The sequence below is a fragment of the Canis lupus genome, chromosome 18 (assembly GCF_003254725.2).
Source record: "Canis lupus dingo isolate Sandy chromosome 18, ASM325472v2, whole genome shotgun sequence".
Taxonomy (NCBI): domain Eukaryota; kingdom Metazoa; phylum Chordata; class Mammalia; order Carnivora; family Canidae; genus Canis; species Canis lupus.
The window spans coordinates 17,124,172-17,145,609 of record NC_064260.1 but is presented as its reverse complement, the minus strand read 5'-3'; the positions used below and the strand labels follow the sequence as shown (position 1 = coordinate 17,145,609).

Genomic DNA, 21,438 nt, shown 5'->3' with positions numbered 1-21,438 from the left:
AAGAAAATACTTTCACCATAGTATTTCATAGTTTCCTAGGCTCGTCTTCCCCTGAATCTAAAGAAATGGCAGGGGTGCCTGGTTGGTTAAGAGTCGGCCTTCAGCTTAGGTCATGACCTTAGGGTCCTGGGATCGAGCCCCACATCAGGCTCCCTCCTCAGCAGGGAGTCCACTTCTCCCTCTCCCTTGGCCCCCAACCCCTGGCTCTTGTGAGCTCTCTCTCTCTCAAATAAAGAAAATCTTTAAACAAAAAACTAAAGAAATGTCAGACTCCACCCTTACCAAGAAAAGACTCTGAGGCTTTGCTCTGACAAGTCGCCAACGCCTTAGCTACTTAACAGACTCCTTGAGCTTCCACCTACAGCATCTGGCTGACCATGCCCTGAAATTGGCTGCTGTTTCTTTCATTTGTTCATTCATTTATTCATTCATCAAACATTGATCACAGTCCCTCTTCATGCAAGGTACTGTATTATGTGCTAAGGAGGCAGATACACAGGTCAACAAGGCAGCATCCTGGCCATCAAGGAGCCCACAATGGGGAAAATAGACAAATAAGCAGACCACTGAACACCTAGAGAATGCTTAGTGGAAGTACGATTATAGAACACACAAGAATCCTAACAAGAGGTTGGTGAGAGCTTCCTAGAGAAGACTGTGACTGAACGAAGCCTCAGAGATCTAGAACAGTTAACTTGGTGAATGGGAGAAAGGGTCAGCATGAGGGTGTCTAAACAGAGGGCAAAGGGTGAGCCTAGTAAAACAACAGGCTGGAAATGAAGAACAGGGGAGGCAGAGGAGCAGAAGCTCCTATTACAAGTTCTCTAACTGTTGTTGCTGTTTTTTTTTAAGATTTTATTTATTTATTTATGATAGAGAAAGAGAGAGAGAGGCAGAGACACAGGCAGAGGGAGAAGCAGGCCCCATGCCGGGAGCCTGACGCGGGACTCGATCCCGGGACTCCAGGATCACGCCCTGGGCCAAAGGCAGGCACCAAACCACTGAGCCACCCAGGGATCCCCCTGTTGTTGCTGTTTTTTTAAAGATTTTATTTATTTATTTGAGAGACATTCAGCGAGCGAGAGAGAAAGAGAGTGAGCGAGCATGCACACGCAAGCTAGAGGAAAGGGAGAAGCAGACTCCCTATGGAGCAAGGAGCCTGACACGGGGCTCAATCCCAGGACCCTGGGACCATGACCTCAGCCAAAGGCAGACACTCAACTGACTGAGCCACCCAGGTGCCCCCTAACTCTCTGGTTTAATTCTCTTAAATCTGAATATATAAATGGGAACCTCGGCCTTCATCTGGCTCCTTCTTTCACCCCATGTTCAGAGTTGTTGGTTTTCCAGGAATTTCGGTTTCAGCCTGAGACTGGCTACAGCCCTAGCCTTCCTTCCCAGCATTGCTGCAGTCATTTCATGCTGGGCTTCCTACACAGTGTCATAACCCACTGCTACACACAGTTGGGGATACATAAATCTGTAGGGGAAGTGGCCACCCAAAGATCATATCCACAGGAGTATCCTTGCAAGAGCAGAGGATAAAGGGAAAGCCTAACCAGGAATCACTGCCGTCCTAATTGGGATTTCCTCATCGACAGCTAGGAAAGCTTTGTGTTCTCCACAAAAGCTCTTCACCCTACCCATATTTTTCTATTTTGAGATTCTGAAAGAAACAAGAACTTTTGAAGAGTGCTAAAGTTACTAGGGAACCAATGTAGGCATCTTTGGAGCATTTTAGCTCATACCTTGTTATCCATTTACTCACTTATGGGGATGTGTGGGAAAAGACCCAGGAGATGAGGAAGGTAGCCACCCAGAGAGCTCAGGAGGAGGATTCTGGGCAAGAAAGATGGCCAGTGCCAACCCCCTCCAAGGCAAGGGCTCGTGTGCCAAGGGAACGGGAACAGCAAGGCAGCCAGTGTGACTGGAGCAGAGTTGGTAAGGGGGAGGTAGTACGAATTCATGCCACAGGGGCAATTGCAGGAGAAGACAGAGAATGTAAGGTCATGAAGGTCCCGCTGAGGTCTTTCTTTTATTGAGTAAATGGGATGCCTCCCCAGGTATTTGAGAAGAGGGAGGACATTGACTTGTTTTTGTTTTTTTTTCAAGATTTTGTTTATTTATTCATGAGAGAGAGAGAGAGAGGCAGAGACACAGGCAGAGGGAGAAGCAGGCTCCATGCAGGGAGCCTGACGTGGGACTCGATCCCAGGACCCTGGGATCATGACCTGAGCCAAAGGCAGACGCTCAACCGCTGAGCCACCCAGGCGCCCCCGACTTTGGTATTATTTATTTTTTATTTTTTATTTTTCCGACTTGGGTTTTAAAAGTATCACTCTAGATGCTGAGTTGAGAGCAGACTTATAGGAGGCAGAAGTGAAAGCAGAGAAACCAGTTAGGGGCCCATGACATTTATGTAGACAAGAGATGCTGGTGACCTGGGCTGGGAGCTGCGGAGGTTGTGAGGAAGAGTTAGATCCCAGGTAGTTCTGAAGTAACAGCATCCTGGCTTTCCTGGCAGAGTGATGTGCAGTAAGAGAAAGAGAAAAGTCCAAGATAACAGACTAGTGAGCTAGATCTGCTGTAACAAAGTACCACAAACTGGGTGCCTTAAATAACAGAAATGTGTCATCCTACCGCTCTGGAGGCTAAGACTCCAAGATCAAGGTGTCAGCAGGGTTGGTTCCTTCTGAGGTTGCTTCCTTTAATGCGAGGGAAGAGGGAAGGATATGGTCCAGGCCTCTTGGCTTGGCTTGTAGATGGCTGTTTTCATGTTCACGTGGCACTGTTCTGTATGAGTACATCTGTGTCCCAATGTCCCCTTTTTTATTAAGGACGTCATTTATATTGGATTAGGGCCATCCTAATGACTTCATCCTAGCTAATTACATCTGGAACAACCCTATTTCCAAGAAAGGAGGTTCTAGGGATTGAGGACTTCAATATATGAATGTAGAGGGTTACAATTCAAGATGTAACAGGTGACTCTAAGATTTTTGGCCCAAGGAACTGTAAATGTGGAGCATCTGTCCTTAAGTGACACGGGGAAGGTTGTAGGTGGAACAAGGAGTTATTTTTTAGAGCAGGGATTTTTTTTTAATAGGAGTCTGAAATTTGAGAAGGAAGTCTGTGTTGGAGATACCTATCATATATATGTGTCTGTATATATATATCACATATTACTTCTATAAATATAGATTACTTCTATATCATCTTATATGCATACATAGGCTCCTACAAGCATATATACATGTATATGTCTGTAAACACACTCCTATAGACATATATTATGTACATATGTATGTATATATGTGTGAGTGAGCATCTCTGTGTGTGTGTATATATACATATATATATTTGCTCATTATTGTAGGTGATATTTAAAGCCATGATCACCAGGGGAGTAGGTATAGGCTGAGAAGAAAAATGGACCAAGCACTGAACCCTGGGGCTCTCTGTGATTCAGGGTTTGGAGAGAAGAAGAGGTACTTTAGAGAGTCAACTTTAGAAATATTGTCAGAAATATTGTCAGATATATAGCACAGCATCATGCAGGAGAATTAAAACATATACACACAGAACCACAATATAAGAACTCAAGACTACATTCTTACATAGGTATCCCCTGCTTTTTGAAAGCTCATTGGGCTACTTCACTTTTACAAAAAGACCTCCATTAGTACCTATTTTCACTAGCCAAAAGAAATCCAAAGAGGATTTTGCAGTGAGCCATTACAGAGACAGCAGGCACCGCAGACAGTCCGAGTGGCATCTTCCCTGGGAGCTCAGCACCCCAGCATCAAGCGCCACTGGTCTCAACTGGGTCTCAGAGCAGCTGTGCTTTATCTCTATTTATTTTGTGCATCCATTAGCAAGACATGTCCCTAAATGTCAGAAAACCTAAGAAAGATTAGTTTTAGGGTCTGGGAGCACTCAAGGATGTTTCCGTATGAATTAGTGGTTACTGGTTGTTTACTTTATGCCATTTCTGCTTAAGAAAAGTTTCATAGGAACATGGTACTTTTAGACAGCAGAGGAAACCTGTATGTCTATAAGAACATATATGAAATCACATAAAACAAATTAGAGGGTTTGTTTGTGTAGGGGGAGGAGAACGGGAGTGGGAAATGTGGGTAAAAGGAAATCAATAAAACAGGAGAGTGGCCTTACATGGGCTGATGAAAGTCCATGAACTGAGGAATACGAGTAAATCTGTTCCTGGTGCCTGGGTCCCAAAATAGGTAAAATAAAATAAAGTAAATCTAACTAATGAAATAAAAATTCCCAGTTATGTTTCTTCCTCTGAGTACTTTTTCTCCCCTGCACAAAATGGCAGAGAAAACAGTAATTTTTTAAAAGATTGATTTTATTTATTATTTATTTATTTATTTATTTATTTATTTATTTATTTGAGACACAGAGAGAGAGGCAGAGACACAGGCAGAGGGAGAAGCAGGCTCCATGAAGGAAGCCCGATGCAGGACTCGATCCCAGGACCCTGGGGTCATGCCCTGAGCCAAAGGCAGGTGCTCAACCGCTGAGCCACCCAGGTGTCCAAAAACCATATTTGAAATCCCTTCTTCTGGGTCACCTGGGTGTCTCAGTTGGTTAAGGTCTGCCTTTGGTTCAAGACATGATTCTGGGGCCCGGGGATGGAGCCCCACATTAGGCTCCTGCTCAGCAGTCTGCCTGCCTCTCCCTCTGCTCATGCACTCCTTACTCATTAACTCATTCTCTCTCTCTCTCTCTAAGAAGTATGTAAAAATCTTAAAAAATAAAAAATAAATCCCCTCTTCTTAATTTCTTTTAGTGAAAGTGGTCACCAATAGATAGGTTCTGAATGCTTGATAAAAGATATTTGAAAAGAGAAAAGTTCAATGAAACCTACTTAATGTGGAAGTGGATATAAGATAATTTAAATATTTACTGGTAATTTCTGAGAAGGGAAGAGTACTTACCAGGATAGAAACCCACTTTAGGTTTGAATGTGGTTCTCCTACCTCTCTTGATAATACTGCTGCTATGAAAATAAATCTTGTGGGTAAATATAGGAAGTAGGTGTGGAGAGCCACAGCCTTAGCTTTCCAAGAGGAATCATATCTATATGAGGTTTTTTTTTTTAAAAAAAAGATCTTATTCATTTATTCATGAGAAACACACACACACACACAGAGAGAAAGAGAGAGAGAGAGAGGCAGAGACACAGGCAGAGGGAGAAGCAGGCTCCATGCCGGGAGCCCGATGTGGGACTTGATCCCGGGACTCCAGGATCACACCCTGGGCCAAAGGCAGGCACTAAACCGCTGGGCCACCCAGGGATCCCCAAGTTTTTTAAATTATAAAAATTTCATTAGGATTGACACAGCCAATTTAGGAAACCAACAGAATTAACACAAACCAAGCTTACACATGCTTCATGACCCAGACATTCAGCTCCATGTGTATACCCAACACAAGTGTCTGATATGTACACAAATGATAAAGGGACAACAAATTAGTCTAGACTTACACTCTCCAGGCCTTGCAACCTCAGGAAAGCAGAATTTATTTTTCCCAATGTTGAATATCTAGAAGGATTCTAAATGGTTCTGGTAGGGTCATCCTCCTTTCCTGGAAAAATCACAGCCACTGCAGATGCAATTAAGGATTGTCTAGACCTGGGCCAAATGACTCAGTACCCATAGAAAAATCCTAATGGTTACTAAACATTTACTATGTGAAGCCACGTTCTATTTTTTTTAAAGGATTTTATTTATTCATGAGAGACACAGAGAGAGAGGCAGAGACACAGGCAGAGGGAGAAGCAGGCTCCCTGCAGGGAGCCTGGAGTGGGACTCGATCCCGGGACTGTGGGATCACGCCCTGAGCCGAAGGCAGATGCTTAACCACTGAGCCACCCAGGCATCCCTGAAGCACTGTTCCAAGCATGTTTTTTTTTTTTTGATTTGTCCATAGTTTTTTTATTGATACTTTATCAGTGTTACGGAAAAGTATTGAGGATGTAGAAAGGAAAGCCATGCATACAAGGGAATGCAGCATCACTTTAGATCTCAGGAAAGTGAGCATCTGGTGGGCTTTTGGGGAAATTGGGAAAGAGGAAATCCAATAAAGAGAAAGACCAACGTAGAGACAAAAGAAAGACTAAGAAATGTAACATCTTCCTGGAACCATAATAGAGAGGCTAAACTAGGTCTTCATTCTTTTTCATGGACCATATAGTCTCTGGGAAAAGAGAGGTGGGAAAAACTAATTCTTCAGAGAATTACTAGTTCACAGAATGAATGAGTAGAATTAGAGAGCCATTGACAAATGTGAGGAAATAGCTGTGTTTAGGTTTTGGCAGGTGGGCAGGGAGTGGTAATAATATCATAGGGCTGCCATTTAATGAATCACAACTATTACATGCCAGAGACCACGTTTCGCCCTTTACAGAGTGATTCTTAAGGATTGCAGCAACCCCATGAGGTAGGTATCATCATTATTGTTATCATCATCATTAGCATTCCAATCTTATAGAGGAGGACACTGGACTACAGATTAAGAAGCTTATCCTGTCCCAGCAAGTGGCAGGGTTGGGAAAAGGACCAAAGCCTGCCAGGCTCTGAAGCCAAAGTGCTTTACATATCCCTACTTCTCCATGCTGCAAATTTCAAAGGGGTCGGGTGAGGGTGACTTGGGAGTTTACAAGTTCCCAGTGAAGTTAAAGAACAATAAGATTCAGATCTGAGCAAGATAACTTCTAAATTTCACAGAATTATTGGATCTTGCCCCTAGAATTTCCAGGGAATGGAGAGAAAATGAGAAAGAACCAGTGAAGATGGTGGGAGGTAATTTTGATTGGGGGATTTCTTTGAGGAAGGGACCTGGAAGGGAAGAGTCAGGCCCTGCGGTGGATCCTAGACAGCAATCCGGTAGTTGGGATGGACCTGGGGCCTGACGTCGCAGACCATGCCAAGAAGCTGGGCCAGGACGCGTTCACGGTTTCTCTGCTAGGAGCTCTGCATGCTCTGCATCTGGCGTCTGGTAGCCTGTTCCACCTCAGCCGACAGGTTCCCCTGGGAGCCCGTGGCCGCCTGTTGCTTGCTCTGGAACTCCTGCTCTCGTTCTCTGCGGTACAGCTCCACCTCCATCTGTGCCTTCTCCTTTGCCTGCTTCAGATGCCGGGCTTTCCTCTTTCTGGCATCTGCCACCTTCTCAGCCGCCCGTTTCTCAGCTTGCAGGAGCTGCTGGATACCCTGGGACTGACTGGCCATTTCTGTGATTATGGCTGATGCTGTTTTGGATGTTACCGAGGTACCAGATGGCTCCCCCCACCACCACTACACTGTTCCAAGCATGTTATATGTGTCAATCATTTCATTTACACAACACACGTATGAGGTAGTTATATGTGTCTATCTCAGAGATACAGAACCTGGGGTATACAGAAAGCTTGGGAAACCTGCCCCAGTCTCATAAGTAGTAAATGGCAAACTCAGGATTAAAATGCAAGTGCCCCAGAACCCATGCTCCCAAATACTATCATGTACTGCTCTCGAGGCAGAGCCACAAGAGAAAGAAGTGGTTCCCGAAGCAGAGTATGAGGTGTAAAGGAAAAACTACCAACATTTCATAAAATAGTTCATTAGTATCACTTAATTAACTAGATGTTAATCCAGATATTCAATAAGCATCTGATAAATGTCTACCATGAGCTAGACCATCACACATCATTCTTCAGAGCACAGAATAAGATGGACCCATTCACTGTCACCAAATGTCTCCCTGACCGTAGATCACAAAGGACCGCTTTCTTTAAATAATAAAACTACTTTATCTGCAAAAAGTCTTCCCAAATTGTACTTAAGTATAGTTTTTCAAAAATTGTTTTATGGCATAAGCTTATAACTTTGAGCAAATAGTAAATATAGAAGCAGATATATTAAATGTGTTCAACTGATTCAATCAGAATTTTTTGTTGGGTGAATGTAGATTGTTTTTTTTCTTTCTTCTTCTGAAAATAGTATAATGAAAATGTGGCACTCTGGATCTGAAAGAAACTTTTTCATTAATTTGAAAAATATTTTAATAATGGCAGCCTGTTGGGAAAAATGCTGTTATCTAACAAGTATTTATTAAGTGCCTGGGTATGGTTTAACCTTACAAGTAATCAGAGAAATATAAATTAAAACATAAAATATCATGTTCAATGTCAAATTGGCTAATGTTTTTTTTTACATATTATTCTTATGAAGATACCAGACATTACTTTACGTTTATGGTAAGTTCTATTGACAACCTTTGTGGAGCATGGATGACCTTAAAAATAACTATATCCTCTGACCATTTCACTTCTCAAAATTCATACCAAAAAATTGCCTAGACATATGGAAATATATGGTTATGAGAATTTCCCTCACAGGTTATTGATGATAGAAGAAAATGGTAGGCCACTAATGAATGTTTTTTTTTTTTTCCACTAATGAATGGTTAAACACATGTTGGTATTTTGATACGATGGAATACTACATAGCTATTAAAGGTAAGTTATAGAAAATATTTAACAGGGAGATGTTAACTTTATGGAATAATAAAAGATATGTGTACGATATAATCCACTTCAGTTTTAAAGAAGTATAGCTGTACATAGATGAAAAGACCAGAAAGCCTTATCCTGAAACGTTAACAGTGTTTGTTATTTCTGGGTGGTGAATTTCAGATAATTTAAATTTTTTTGCTTCTTATTTCTTGTGCTTTTGTGTTTCATGTGTAAAAAGAGAAAAAAAGCAAAGGTTTTAAAAAGTGAAAAAAGAAAGCTCAAAGTGATAAGTGTATGATTAGAGGTTTGCAGTGTGTAGTGAAAGAAGAGCTCACTAGAGTGTGGCTCTATCCTGATTCAAGGCCAAGCAGGCAGAGGCTTTTTTGAGAAGAAACTGAACAGAGGGATCACTTCAACCACATTAAAGATGATGACATGCAAGTGCATGTGCAAGTGCTGGTCTTCATTAGGAAATCAGTCCCGTCACTGAACACACCTACACTGTTTATCCAATCCCCCCAAAATGCAGAGTATTTCTAAAACATGTGTAATTGATTTTCACTTTTCTTTGCAGTTCTCCACCATGCATTTTTTTTTTCTGACAAGTATCGTTAAAATACTTTCCCAGTATTGTATAAACACATCTTTCCTTTTTTGGGGAGCAGCCACAACCACATTAAAGTTTAACCCTTGACACTGAGGGGGCACTTGATGGGATGAGCACTGGGTGTTATGCTATATGTTGGCAAATCGAACTCCAATAAAAAAATATATACAGAAAAAAAATTTAGCGCTCGACATACTTCACATATGTTAATCCAGAGCTCCTGGGAGACAGGATGCTGTTTTACTCATCACAGTATGCACAGTATGTGCACAGTATGCAGCAGGCACTTGGTTAACACCAGCGGAAAGCAGGTAGGTGTGAGCTTCTATTCTCAAGTCTTCTTCTTTTATTAGGACCTTTCTTCTTGGGCAGATGTATTACACATGACTTCATAGTGCAAAATCCCAAACTTACAAAAAGAAAATAGATTTTCGTTTCCAAGTGGAAAACCTGAGAAATGTGTGGATCATCAGTTTTCCTTCTTTGAAACCATTTTTGTACCATCGTATCAATACAAGTAGGCCTGGAAGAGTGACACTGTCCTCACACCCAGAGCTGGGGAAGTGAACAGAGCCTCCTCATAGAATTTCAAAAATCCCTCTGAAGCAGTAACATCCAAGCTTCACCCATTCTTCCTGCATCTAGGGCAGCTGTCATTTTAGAGATATCTGGGGTTCATAACAAGCTCATTTCTTACTCCCCAGTGGGCCTACAGGGGCTCGGTTTCAAATGGCACAATTTCCAGTGACTGAAACAGTGTCTGACACCTGGGGTTACATCTCGGTTGAATTATGAAATACACAGATGGGAGTGGAAGGTGGATGAACGAAAGAAACTTAACTCTATTTGCATAGTGATGTGAAATCCTAACTTCATGGTGGTTTGAGACTTACAGATTAAGGGACAATCAGGAAAAGAAATCTACTCTTTATACATTCAGACCAAACTTAAATACCCGCTGAGGACAGGCAGGGGAGGCAGTGGCATGAGAGGCCTATGGGCATGTGCGGATCCTACTGAGTGGAGGCGAGGCCAGCATTCCATTTCAAGGGGGTAAGGGCAACTTGGTGCTGGCCCTTTGTAGCCATATGGCAATGCAGGCCCAATTTTGCTGGTTTTACCAGTTTTTTAAGAGAAACTTAAAGTCTAGATTTCTTTATCAAAACTCCAAAATTTTAAATGTTGGCTCAAAATTTAAAAATAGATCAACTGTTGTCTGTGTGTTTTGTGTGTTTATCTGGCCAGAGGCACATTGATTTGCAACCTCTCGTTTTGACTTTACTGTGTCTGAGAATATTTATCCCTAGGACATGTGCATGTGTGTTTGTGTGTCTGTGTATGAGTTGTATGTTGTTGCTACCTTGTGAAAATCATTACCTTGTGGGAACTGAGAAGAACAAGGAGGTAAGCTACACTGTGGCGAGGGTTTTTAAGCACTGGGTGAGCTGGTGGAAAAATCTTGGAGGATGCATCTTTAGAGAGATGTGTCATGCACATTGAGTTATCCCTGACCTTGCAAATATTTTTCTCTGTGATTAGGCCCTTTGTGTTTGCTAAACGACACCCAGAGTGAGAGTAAGCATCTACCCTCCCACAGAGACTGGGAGATACCAGTACTATTTCCCCTAATGCTTATGTACCAAAGGATGGCTCCCGGGCCCTTGAGGAAGACATTCCTGGGTCGTAAAACCTGCAAGAAGCTTTTAATGAGGTTTCTATCTATCTCAAAGAGAGCAAAGAAAGAATGTACAGTTGCAAGTTTTCTAAAATAAATGCTTGGGGCGCCTGAGTGGCTCAGTCGGTTAAGCATCTGCCTTGGGCTCAGGTCATGATCTGAGGGTCCTGGGCTCAGTCTCTCTCTCCCTCTCAAATAAACAAATAAAATCTTTAAAACAAAAATGCCCTAAGAAAAGGGCGGTCAGGGGCTAGAGTCAGGAAAAGCCTGTCTCAAGTTTAGTTAAGCTGAAGAGAATGTTAAGTCCATGTCGGTCATGGAGTGATAGTAGATGTTGATGGTTAGCAAGCTACACATCAGAACATCAGAAATAAATGTAAATTCTAGATATTCCACCCCGAACTAGAAGCCCTCCTAGCCTTTCCCCTGCCTCCTCCAAACCGCCCAGTGCCTAGGGAAGCATGGAATGCCAGTGATGTGAGTAGCTAAGCTCTACCCACTCAAGAACTTGGAGAAGGAACTGGTACTAGGCTGGTATTCGCTCCAGAGCACTGCCTGTCTACATCTGTACCAGCAGGTGCTCCTAACTCGCACCAGCACTAAGGGCCTTCACTGGGTGTGCAACCTGGGGAGCCATGGTCTCTTCATTTCTAAAATGGATGTAATAAATACACACTATATAGCACTTGTATGAGGAGTGATACTGATGTGTGTAAAGCACTCAACATGGTGCCCAGCGTATAGTGACAGCTCAGTAAATGAGAACTCTCAGTGTCGCAGCCAGTTCTCAGCTGTGCCATTACATTATTTTCATAGAAGGACGAACATACTATGATACTAATATTAACAAAATACACAGAGAGGTAGAAGAAAAGAAGTTAAAAGGGCCACTACTTAAATCTGCCCAAATAGAGCAGAAGAAACTACCATTGAGGTAGTAACTCATCCCAAAGTGCCATGGCCTACCCTGCCACAGCTCCACCCTATTTTCTACCCAATTTTCCTTCACCTTGTTCCCCCAGACTTCAATTTATTTCCCCATGTAGATCTCCAATCTCCACGTTACTTAGCCCAAGGATATAATGCATTTTTAAAAATTACAATCTTTGTTGTATTTCCTTGGCTACATTGAGCCCTTCCAGCATTTTACCCAGTGCTATTTATTTTTGGAAAGCCCACGTGGGTGCTAATTGACTTTTCAGGAAGTGCTTTGCAAATTCTCCCCTCCCCAAAAGGCTTTTCCTTTGTTTGTATCTTGGTAGCAATTCTAAAGTTTTCAACATTTGGACTCTGGTATCATAATTGTGCTCAAAGTATCTACACAGAAGTGGTCTGTTTCATCATCCAATGAGCTCGGCCCATGTGTGGATGTGACACTCCAGTGGAAGGAAGCCAGGAGCCTATAGTAACGATCCTGGGGAAAATTTAAGCAGCTGTGGCTGTGTAATTCAAAACCTCTGAAAAGTGTGCTGCAGTCCGTGCACAGCATTAGTATAACATGAGGGCTGGATGTAGCCCGGCCCCCGGAGGACTTCCTCGCCTGCTGCAGGAAAGAGAAGGCTGAGAGACAAACCTGGGTGCAGCCGGAAAGGTCCAAATAGATGAGCTTGTGGCATCCATTCCCTAAATTCAGGTACCGTAAACCTTTGTCTGTGAACTTTCTGCAGTAAGCCAAACTAAGATTCTGTAGGTTTGGGAAGTACCTGAAAAGACAGAGGCGAGAGAAGAGAGGAAGGAAAGGGACTCTGCTTGAATCGTTTTCCACATCTTTCTTAAGCCACTTATGACAAAGAGAAGTAAAACTATAAATTAATCTTTTCTCCTTGCAGATTTTCAGCAGTTGAGCCTAATTAATTCTCCTACCGTTAGGTGAAGGAGCTTGGAGTGGCATATCAAATAATGCATAATGCTACTTTAAATGAAAATACAGATTTGCCTAGATTTTTTATAAGGCTAATTGGGGGAGAGCTCTGGGGGTGGGGGATGTTTGTGCATTTATATGGTGTGGATGTTAGTGTTTGAAACCAAAATTACAGAGTTTGCAGTATTGTTGCATTTAGATTTTCTTTTTGGAGCACCAAAACAATGTGCAAAATGTCTAGATGGACAAACCCTTTGTAAACATTTAAATGGCAATTAACTGTTGCATGACAGTGAGGATTTGGGGCAGAAAGGAGGCAAAGTTAAACATAACAAGCTCCTAAAGCGGACATGGTAAGCAAATGGTTGTTTAAAAAAAAACCCATTTGAATATGTATGATTTTGTAAGTGTTTCATTATCACGGTTAAAGAAAGACTAATTGATACAAAGAGCTTAAAAATGGGTTAAAACGAACAATCTGCAAATGAGTTGAGCAACACATGAAGGGAATAAAACCGACATCAGAGACTATTAATCTCACTGGAGTTCAAACAGATTAAATATGGCATTACCACCATGACCAAAATGATTGCTTCCAGAAAAAAAGGAGGGTAATTAAGATGAGCCTGTACTACCGTGCAGGGGCTTACGGTTTGAGGACATTCTGTGGACAATTTTCCAAGCCTTCCTAAGCCTGGCATTTTTTAGAAGTGCAAGAACTCCCACTATTGCTCGCTCTTGTAATGGAATTAACAACATACTCTTGGTTTGTGATCTGCAACAGTTTAACAGCAAATTGGAAAGCAAAAAGAACAAAAAGTGGGAAGATGATGCATCTCCGTCCCTCAAAAGCCCACAAATGACAAGTAAAATTTACTTTCACATAAATGGGAAATAAGATATGCAAACATTGACAGTTAATCAGATTTATTCCTAAAATTTGAAAACACATCTATATGATATGTAATGATTCCCATTCCATAGTGACTTATTTGATGCAGAACACACATTCCCCTCTAGCAATGTCCATGAAACTCAACAGAACAAAGGGGGACGCCATCTGGGTTCCCCAGTGGCTGTGGGCAGGGCCATGGAGCAGAAAGCAGCACTAACATCCCAAGGACACGTCCCCTCTCCTGGGGCCCCTGAGTTAGCCAAGAGCTATGCTAAAGTTCTGGAACGCTTTATCTTCCTCTCCTTGGAGTGTACCCTTGTGATTCAACTGAGTAAAGTACAGTTTTCTTGGGGGTGTGTGGGAGGTTGTCATTGCTAACAAGCCTTTAGCTCTCTAATTTGGAGAAAGGAATAGTAAGGCTCACAGCACGACACAATGGAAAATACACAAGGATTTGGAATCTGACCAAACTGGATTCAGATTTCAGCCCTGACACTTACTGCAACTTCCCTAACCTCTCAGAGATTATTTCTGCATCTGTTAAGTGGAGATTATATTACTTTGTCTCTCTCCTTTTTTTTTTTTTAAACCCTGACCAGCTTTCTTGAATCCCAGTTTTCTCGTCTGTAACATGGATGTAATTCTATCTGCTTTCCTTTTAGAGGTATGACAAATACATAAGAACATAGATGGAACAGTATTATATTAAGGATGACTTTTGATGATTCAGCTCAGCAGGTAGAGCTTTAAAATCTATATTACTGCTACAATTACTTCAAATAATAGAATATTAATTATTCTTAAGAAGTTCATTCTATCTTCTTCCATGTAATGGAATGAATATTCATCTGACAACAGTGGTGCATACAACTGATTCCAAGAGTTTGGAGGACCTCACGTTACATCTACATCCTAATTTTGGTCAAGGTTTAATGCCCTATTTAATCTGTTTTAATTAATAAATAAAATACCTTTTATTCCCCTCACTTGTTGCCCACTCATTTGCAGACTGTTCTTAACCTATTTTTAACCTCTATATTGATTAGCCTATCTTTAATTAAAATAATGTAGGTATTACTTACAAAATTATGCATATTCAAATATATCCAAATCTAGTCCAAGCCTACTGTTTGATTTTTTTGAGTCCTAACACTCAATACTAAAAGTCCTTTTACTCAAAATACTAAAAATAGGAATTGAATGAGGAGTTCGTAACTTTTTTGTGCGTAACAGACACCTCTGGATCTATGAACCCTTGGTCAGCATCATGTTTTTAATGTGTAAAATAAAACACTTAAAATTATAAAAGCAGCTATTTATATTGAAAGATACCACTATCAAAATTTTTTATAGCCAAATGAGTGGAATAATAAATTATGTGCTTCTTTATCAGCGTATTAAATAACAAGCTCTAGTGGTAGGGTTAATAACTACCCATGATTTTGAATATTGATGAGTGTCAGTGATACTTTGCGATACTTGTATCAACTATAATAAAACATTTGAGATTTATATGGTAAAAAAAGTCCCAGGAACCGCTAATGCTACTCTGAGTTTTTAACCTACAGTTCAGTTAAAGCTTGGTGAAAATAGAGATGATTTTCCCCCCACCAAATTCAGGGAACCTGGTTTCCTTGGGGGATCCACTGACCCCAGGTTAAGAACCTCAGGTTTGGCAAAAGAAGTTGTTCACCGGACTAAATCGTTCCCAGACTGAAAGTCCCTAGATGGCTGTCTTCAAAGTGGAACCTCCTGGGAGCCATCCGTTTGAAAACCAAGCACAGGAGGAACCCTGAGTGGCTCTATAGGCCTTTCTAGGGATTTACAGGGCTACAGACTTAAAGCTGTTGGGGATGGGAAAATAATTAGTTGACAGTGAAATCATTTGGCAAATTTTATGCAATACTGCAACTTTTTATTCTGAATTTTGGCAAAGAAGTAAATCCCTTACGTGAGTAAGATCTGGTTCATCATTTTCTCAAGCCAGAGACAACTTGGTGTTTCAAATTCCACTTTGAGGCAGTGTTTGAAGGCTGTGTTTATCTTTTCCTAATTACTTGATAAACTAAATATTTCTAATGGGGGGGAGGGGCTCCCTTGGTGATTTATTTTTCTACTGCTACCATAAACTTTAAGAGGTCACAATTCTTATAGAAACAACAGAAATCACTTTTTCTCTTTTCTTTCTGCTTTTTTCCATTAAAGAATTGAAACCTTCTGTGTTAGATCACCAATACCTGAGGGAATTACTATTGGAAGGAACATAGAATTATGTATTTAAACAAAAATCTCTCTGAAAAATCACCAAGACAAGGCCTCGTCTGTAAAAAGAAAGGATTTGCAGGCAGTTTCTTTTGAGTGTTGAGTTCTTTAGTTTCACAAGGCAGTTTTGCATAATAGAATTTCTGCAGAAATCCAAATGCAGTGTTTCAATCTTATTCATAGGGTAGATCTTGAGGATGTCCAGTCAAGGCAATAGCTTACTGTGTCTTACTCACTCTGATGGTTACTGATAAGACTATGAATAAGTCTCCAAGCCAATTGAAGGGTCAATATGAAAAATAATGAAACACCGTGTCACCATAACACATGAAGCTTTGCTCCATTAAGGAGCAAAGATCATAATAGTTTTATTCACTCCTGTATGCCCAGAATGTCTCACACACAGTAACTGATCAATACATGGTGAATAAGTTGTTGCTATTAGGATTCAGGAAAAGGAGAAATCATTGTGGAATTCTGGTAAGATGGTATGACTTGAGATGTAAAGGCAATGGTGTAGCAGAGAGGAGGAGAAAAGCATTCCAGCTGTAGAGAATGAGAAGCATGCAGCAATCTGATGACCAGAGTTAAGGGCCTCCCTTGGGAATTCTGGGCAGGTAGGTTTGATCAGATAATGTTGGGGATGGCAAGGGAAGAGTCTAGACCTTAAGCATGTCATCAAAGACAAGACTGTTGTTCAAGGGATCCCTGGGTGGCACAGCAGTTTGGTGCCTGCCTTTGGCCCAGGGCGTGATCCTGGAGACCTGGGATCAAATCCCACGTCGGGCTCCCTGCATGGAGCCTGCTTCTCCCTCTGCCTGTGTCTCTGCCTCTCTCTCTCTCTGTGACTATCATTAAAAAAAAGACTGTTGTTCAAGATGATACTTATCGCATGAGGCAAAATAGATTGAAGAGAGACCAAGAGTGAACCGGCAGGACGCTATGGCAAAAGAAGTGCTGAGAGTGCCACCTACGTTGTAGAATGAATGGAAAGGGTTTGATTCAGGAAATATTTAGAAGTAAAAATGTCCTGGAATGGGTATGAGCTAGGAGCAGCCCTCATTTTCAACTTTAGAAAACTCAGTAAGTCCCCAAGGAAGTGAGGGAAAATGTTCAAATAAGATGCTGGCAAATCAATGTTGTCACGATGGGCAAACAAATTATATTTTTCTTCTGGTAAGTGATTTCTTTGGAAAAAAATGCTAAAGGCACTGGAGAATGACAACAGCACAAACAACATTTCTCCAGTTATTTATAGCATAAAGAACACTTTTGCATACCCAAGCATATTTGAAACAATGGAAAACAGAGCAAAAATAGAGAATCATTATGAAATGTATTTTTATCATAGATAAGAAAGTCAGTGAATATTTTTTTCATATGACAAAAATCATTAATACCCAATGCCTTTACCCTGGATGTTCTCTCAATTCCAAGAACTAGAGTTAAAATTAAAACAAAATTCTCATTTTGGGTCCTGTTTTTCTAACTGTTGCCCACTAATGGTACGGCTTCATTTGTACAATAAATGGCCCTAAAAAACTATGCGTGGTTGTACTATTATTTTAAATTTCCTAGGAGAAAAGATTATCTCAAAGTACAATATCCCAAATCATCTACTTTGTAAGTTCAGATTTTCACATATGGATTTAATGGATTTTGTAATGTATTCTCTCTCTCTCCACACACAAAAATATGTATGTTCTCTCTCTCTTTGTGTTTCTATACATACATATACACATACACACATTCATACATGCACATATACTCATACACATATGGAATGGCTAAAGAAAAGTACTGATTAATATTCTATATTGGAGGACTAGAGAACTTTCTAGAATTCCTGAGAGGGTCAGGGCCCTCCACAGTGGTGTCATTGGAGCTGGCTTGCACCAGCCCCTGAGAGCCAACTCCCAACTCCACATACAATGACATCATGTTGGTATATTAAAACTGATCATGGTGGTAGTATTTTACATCACAGAAATCAGCAAATCCTACAAATCAGAACATATCCTTAACCCCTACATAAACTAGTTATTAAACAATTACTGGAATACAGGTATCCTTGGAACACACTTTGAGAACTACTGACAGAAGTATGCTGAGGAAATGTATACAGAGACAAAAATGGCAAGAGCGATGCTGGCATCTTTGAAAGACAGGAATAAAAATTCAACCTACAAATAAAAGAGAATTCTTAAGATAACACCTGAACAAATGGAATAGAAGCATTAAAAAGAAAAATACCTTCCTTGGCTGATAAAGGGTTTCAGTTTTAATGTTCAAAACATTTACATGTTCTAGGAAAGTTAATTAAAATGATACAATTAAACTTGGAAAATGTTTTTAATTCCTTTGTAAAAAAGGAAATTCCTGTAAGCATAGTGGCAGAAAAAAAAGGTTACCAACAAAGGAAAAAAAAATATCAAGCTTTACCCTTCGCTTTAACCTGAGATATCAAAGATTAAGGGGCAATATTTTTAGGATTTTAAGAAGAAAGTAAGGGACATGATTCAAGAACTACATACCAAGAGGAGTTGTTCACGCTCCAAGACAAAAGAAAGTAATTTTCAGAAAACAAGGGCCTAAAATCTAACACTTGTTTATCTTTTGAATAAAAGTTTTTAAAACTATATTTACAGTCACCATTGGAAAAAATCAGATTTAAAGAATAAGGAAATTGTGGAACAAATGGACCATTAATGAATGACGAAACTAGAGTCAGTACTACATAATCATAAGCATCATCACAAATATGAAAATATGAAATCGTTGTTCCATCATGATTTTGATAACTGGAGAAACACATAGTAAAGCATATTTTAAAAAAACCATACAAATAGCCACTGATTGGAATACAGAACAGAATATGCACATACCTCTGAATACCTTAAGACTATAAAAGTCAACAGCATAGTTTATGTAGCAAAAGGTGGAAACAAGGACTACAGCAACAGAAAAATCAAAAACATAAAACAAGATGATAAAAATAAGACCATAACACTCCACTTGGAAGGAAATATTAATCTTCTAAACTATGCTTTTAAAAAGGCAGAATGAAACATTTTAAATTAGAAGTTAGCTATATGCTTCATATAAAAGGCAAATCTAAAATACACCAACATAAAGATTAGAAATACAGGGGTACAGGAGGCAGATGGGTGGCTCAGTTGGTTAAGCGTCCAACTCTTGATTTCAGCTCAGGTCATGATCTCAGGGTCATGGGATCGAGCTCCACCCCAATCCCCTGGCATCATGATGTGAGTTGAAGGCAGATGCTTAACTGACTGAGCCATGCAAGCACCCCAAACACGATGAACTTTTAAATTTAATCTGCTTTATTATTTTTCTCCATCATTTGCTCAAGTCTAAACAATCAACAAAAAAATAAGTCAAGCCCTAATTTGTATTGTCTGCTATTTCCCAGGGTGTAGAATACTTCTGACTGGTGGCTGATTCCAAGCTACCAATAAGAGGTTACTGAACACGGAGTTGGGAAGAGATGCACAGTAGCAAACTATTATGTAGTATTTTCACATACAGATTCAATGCACATACATAACCTCCAGAACACAGGTGATAGTAATGTGTACACAATATTAGAAAGTGATGAGTTTTGAGCATTTACTGCCTATATAAGAATCTTAGATATATAAGGAGGTATCACACATCACTTGAGAAAAGGTTTATTCAATAAATGATGCTGGAGTAATTGGTTATTTATTTAACAACTCTGAAAGTGTAAAACATATCCTTAGCTCATGGACTGCCCTAAGTCAGGCTTTGGACCACACGAGTCATAGTTTGATGAACCCTGTTAGATATTTGCTTCATTTATCTACCAAAATAAATTCTAGATTGATTATAGATTTAAGTAAAAACAAATCATACAAGAAAAAAAAAAGTGACATCAAACACCTGGAAGGTGTTTAAAAATTTTTATGTTTAAAAGTATCAGAAACTTTAAAGGAAAGTTTTGATAGATTTGACTACAAGTGGAAATTCAATTAATGGGATAAACAGAAAATATGTTACCACTTTTTTTAGGCTGGCACATTTCCAGAAAACCAATTAGAGACAGAAGATAAGGAGAACTGCCACATAGAATTTTCTCTAGCTTTTCCAAATGCTTTGCTGTCATTTTTCAAAGGATCCCAGAAAGTTAGAATCTCAAAAATGGTTCATTTTTTTCACAATAGTTTGTAAAATGTTTTTAATCTCTCCTAACATGATTATCCACTCTTCCTGATTCATATTTCCTTGGTGAAAATAAGTGGTAGTTGAATGACATAAATATAAATACTCTTGTCAACTTTTGGTGATGTCTTGTATTCTTCTGTCCCTTCTCCCTCAAAGAAGCACTGGCTGAGGAAAAGCAACATTTGTGTTCAGGATTGTCAACAGTCCATAAATCAAAAAACAACCAGTATCAGGTTTCCTGGAGGTAGTGGAGATCCAGAGCACGGCGGGTTAACCAGAGCATGGCAACACAGAATGTGGGACTGCAGTGCTCAGGGTCCAAGGAGGGAAGACACTGGGGTTCCATTGTCAAGGATCCAGACATGGGACTAGAATTTAAGAGCCAGGCTCCCCTGCCGAGGAAGGAGGACCTGAAAGAGACAGGCAGTAGCCTAACTCAAGCTACTGGGCACTTGGCTCCAAGAGTGACACAAAAACGCTGACCAAGGAGAGGACCAGTTATTTAACCCAGGTCTACCCAGGACGGAGAGAATAGGCACTAGCTTGGGGACTTGACAGCAGCGGTCCTGTTACCACGGTGGTGGGGTGTTGGCAAGAGGAACGCTGCCTTTGGGGAATGCTAGAGCAAGCCAGAGCCTAGAGGAGCATAAGTGTTTTCAGGGCAATACAGATAACACAAGAATTACCTTGGCAGGAGTCGCATCGTCCTATTAGTGACAGTCGTGTTGGACAGATTGAGGTACAGGACTCCAGCACAGCCCTCGGAGATGTATCTCATTGATTCATCCTGCATAGAAACAGAGGGAAGAATCTTATCGAAGTCTAACAGGCTTTGTTATTTCCGTATTATCTCTCTCCCTGCTCCCAAAAAGTATATGCAAGCCTTGGTCTCTTCATATTCTTTGTTATTAATTGTAAATCAAATTAAACAGAAGGTGATGGTTTTGTTCGAAGCTTCATTACTCTCTCCCCTTCCTTTTCTTTGGAGATAAAGCCCCATTCCATAACAGTGACACTTCGTTCAAATTTGAACCCTTGCAAGTTCACCTCTGACAGAAAATTTGAGCCCAAGTTTCGAAGTGTCAAACACTCCTGGCTCCTCAGATGCATAAAAGTGATTAAAACCTAATCCATTTTTAAAGATTTTATTTATTTATTTATTTATTTATTTATTTATTTATTTATTTATGAGACAGAGACAGGTGAGGGGAGGGGCAGAGGGGGAGGGAGAAGCTGACTCCACATTGAGCAGGGAACCTGATGTGGGGCTCAATCCCAGGACCATGACCTGAGCCAAAGGCAGATGCTTAACCAACTGAGCCACCCAGGCGCCCCAAAACCTGATCTATTTTTAAAATTGCTAAAATCATTCTGAAGACAGGAATAGTAAATGCTCTCAACTGGACTTCAT

General features: G+C 40.5%; 3 protein-coding genes across 17 annotated transcripts in view; 1 reads left to right on the top strand and 2 right to left on the bottom strand.

Annotated features, from left to right (window-relative positions):
* The window catches only part of FBXL13 (F-box and leucine rich repeat protein 13), a 204,693-nt gene that overhangs the window by 80,529 nt on the left and 102,726 nt on the right, over positions 1 to 21,438 (bottom strand). For all 14 annotated transcript variants that reach the window (XM_049096636.1, XM_049096633.1, XM_049096637.1 and 11 more), the window contains 2 exons: positions 20,714 to 20,814; positions 12,377 to 12,506 (listed from right to left, as the gene is read on the bottom strand). In XM_049096636.1, coding sequence (XP_048952593.1) covers positions 12,377 to 12,506; positions 20,714 to 20,814 — 231 coding nt within the window. The remainder of the gene's footprint in view (positions 1 to 12,376; positions 12,507 to 20,713; positions 20,815 to 21,438) is intronic.
* Positions 5,917 to 7,622, bottom strand: LOC112661471 (V-type proton ATPase subunit G 1-like). Its single transcript, XM_035701927.2, has one exon. It carries the CDS (start codon positions 7,254 to 7,256, stop codon positions 6,993 to 6,995), a length of 264 nt encoding a protein of 87 aa, XP_035557820.1. The 5' UTR covers positions 7,257 to 7,622; the 3' UTR covers positions 5,917 to 6,992.
* Positions 12,070 to 21,438, top strand: part of LRRC17 (leucine rich repeat containing 17) — a 29,146-nt gene continuing 19,777 nt past the window's right edge. For both annotated transcript variants that reach the window (XM_025449546.3, XM_049096658.1), the window contains exon 1: positions 12,070 to 12,436. The gene's annotated coding sequence lies outside the window, so the exon portion shown is untranslated. The remainder of the gene's footprint in view (positions 12,437 to 21,438) is intronic.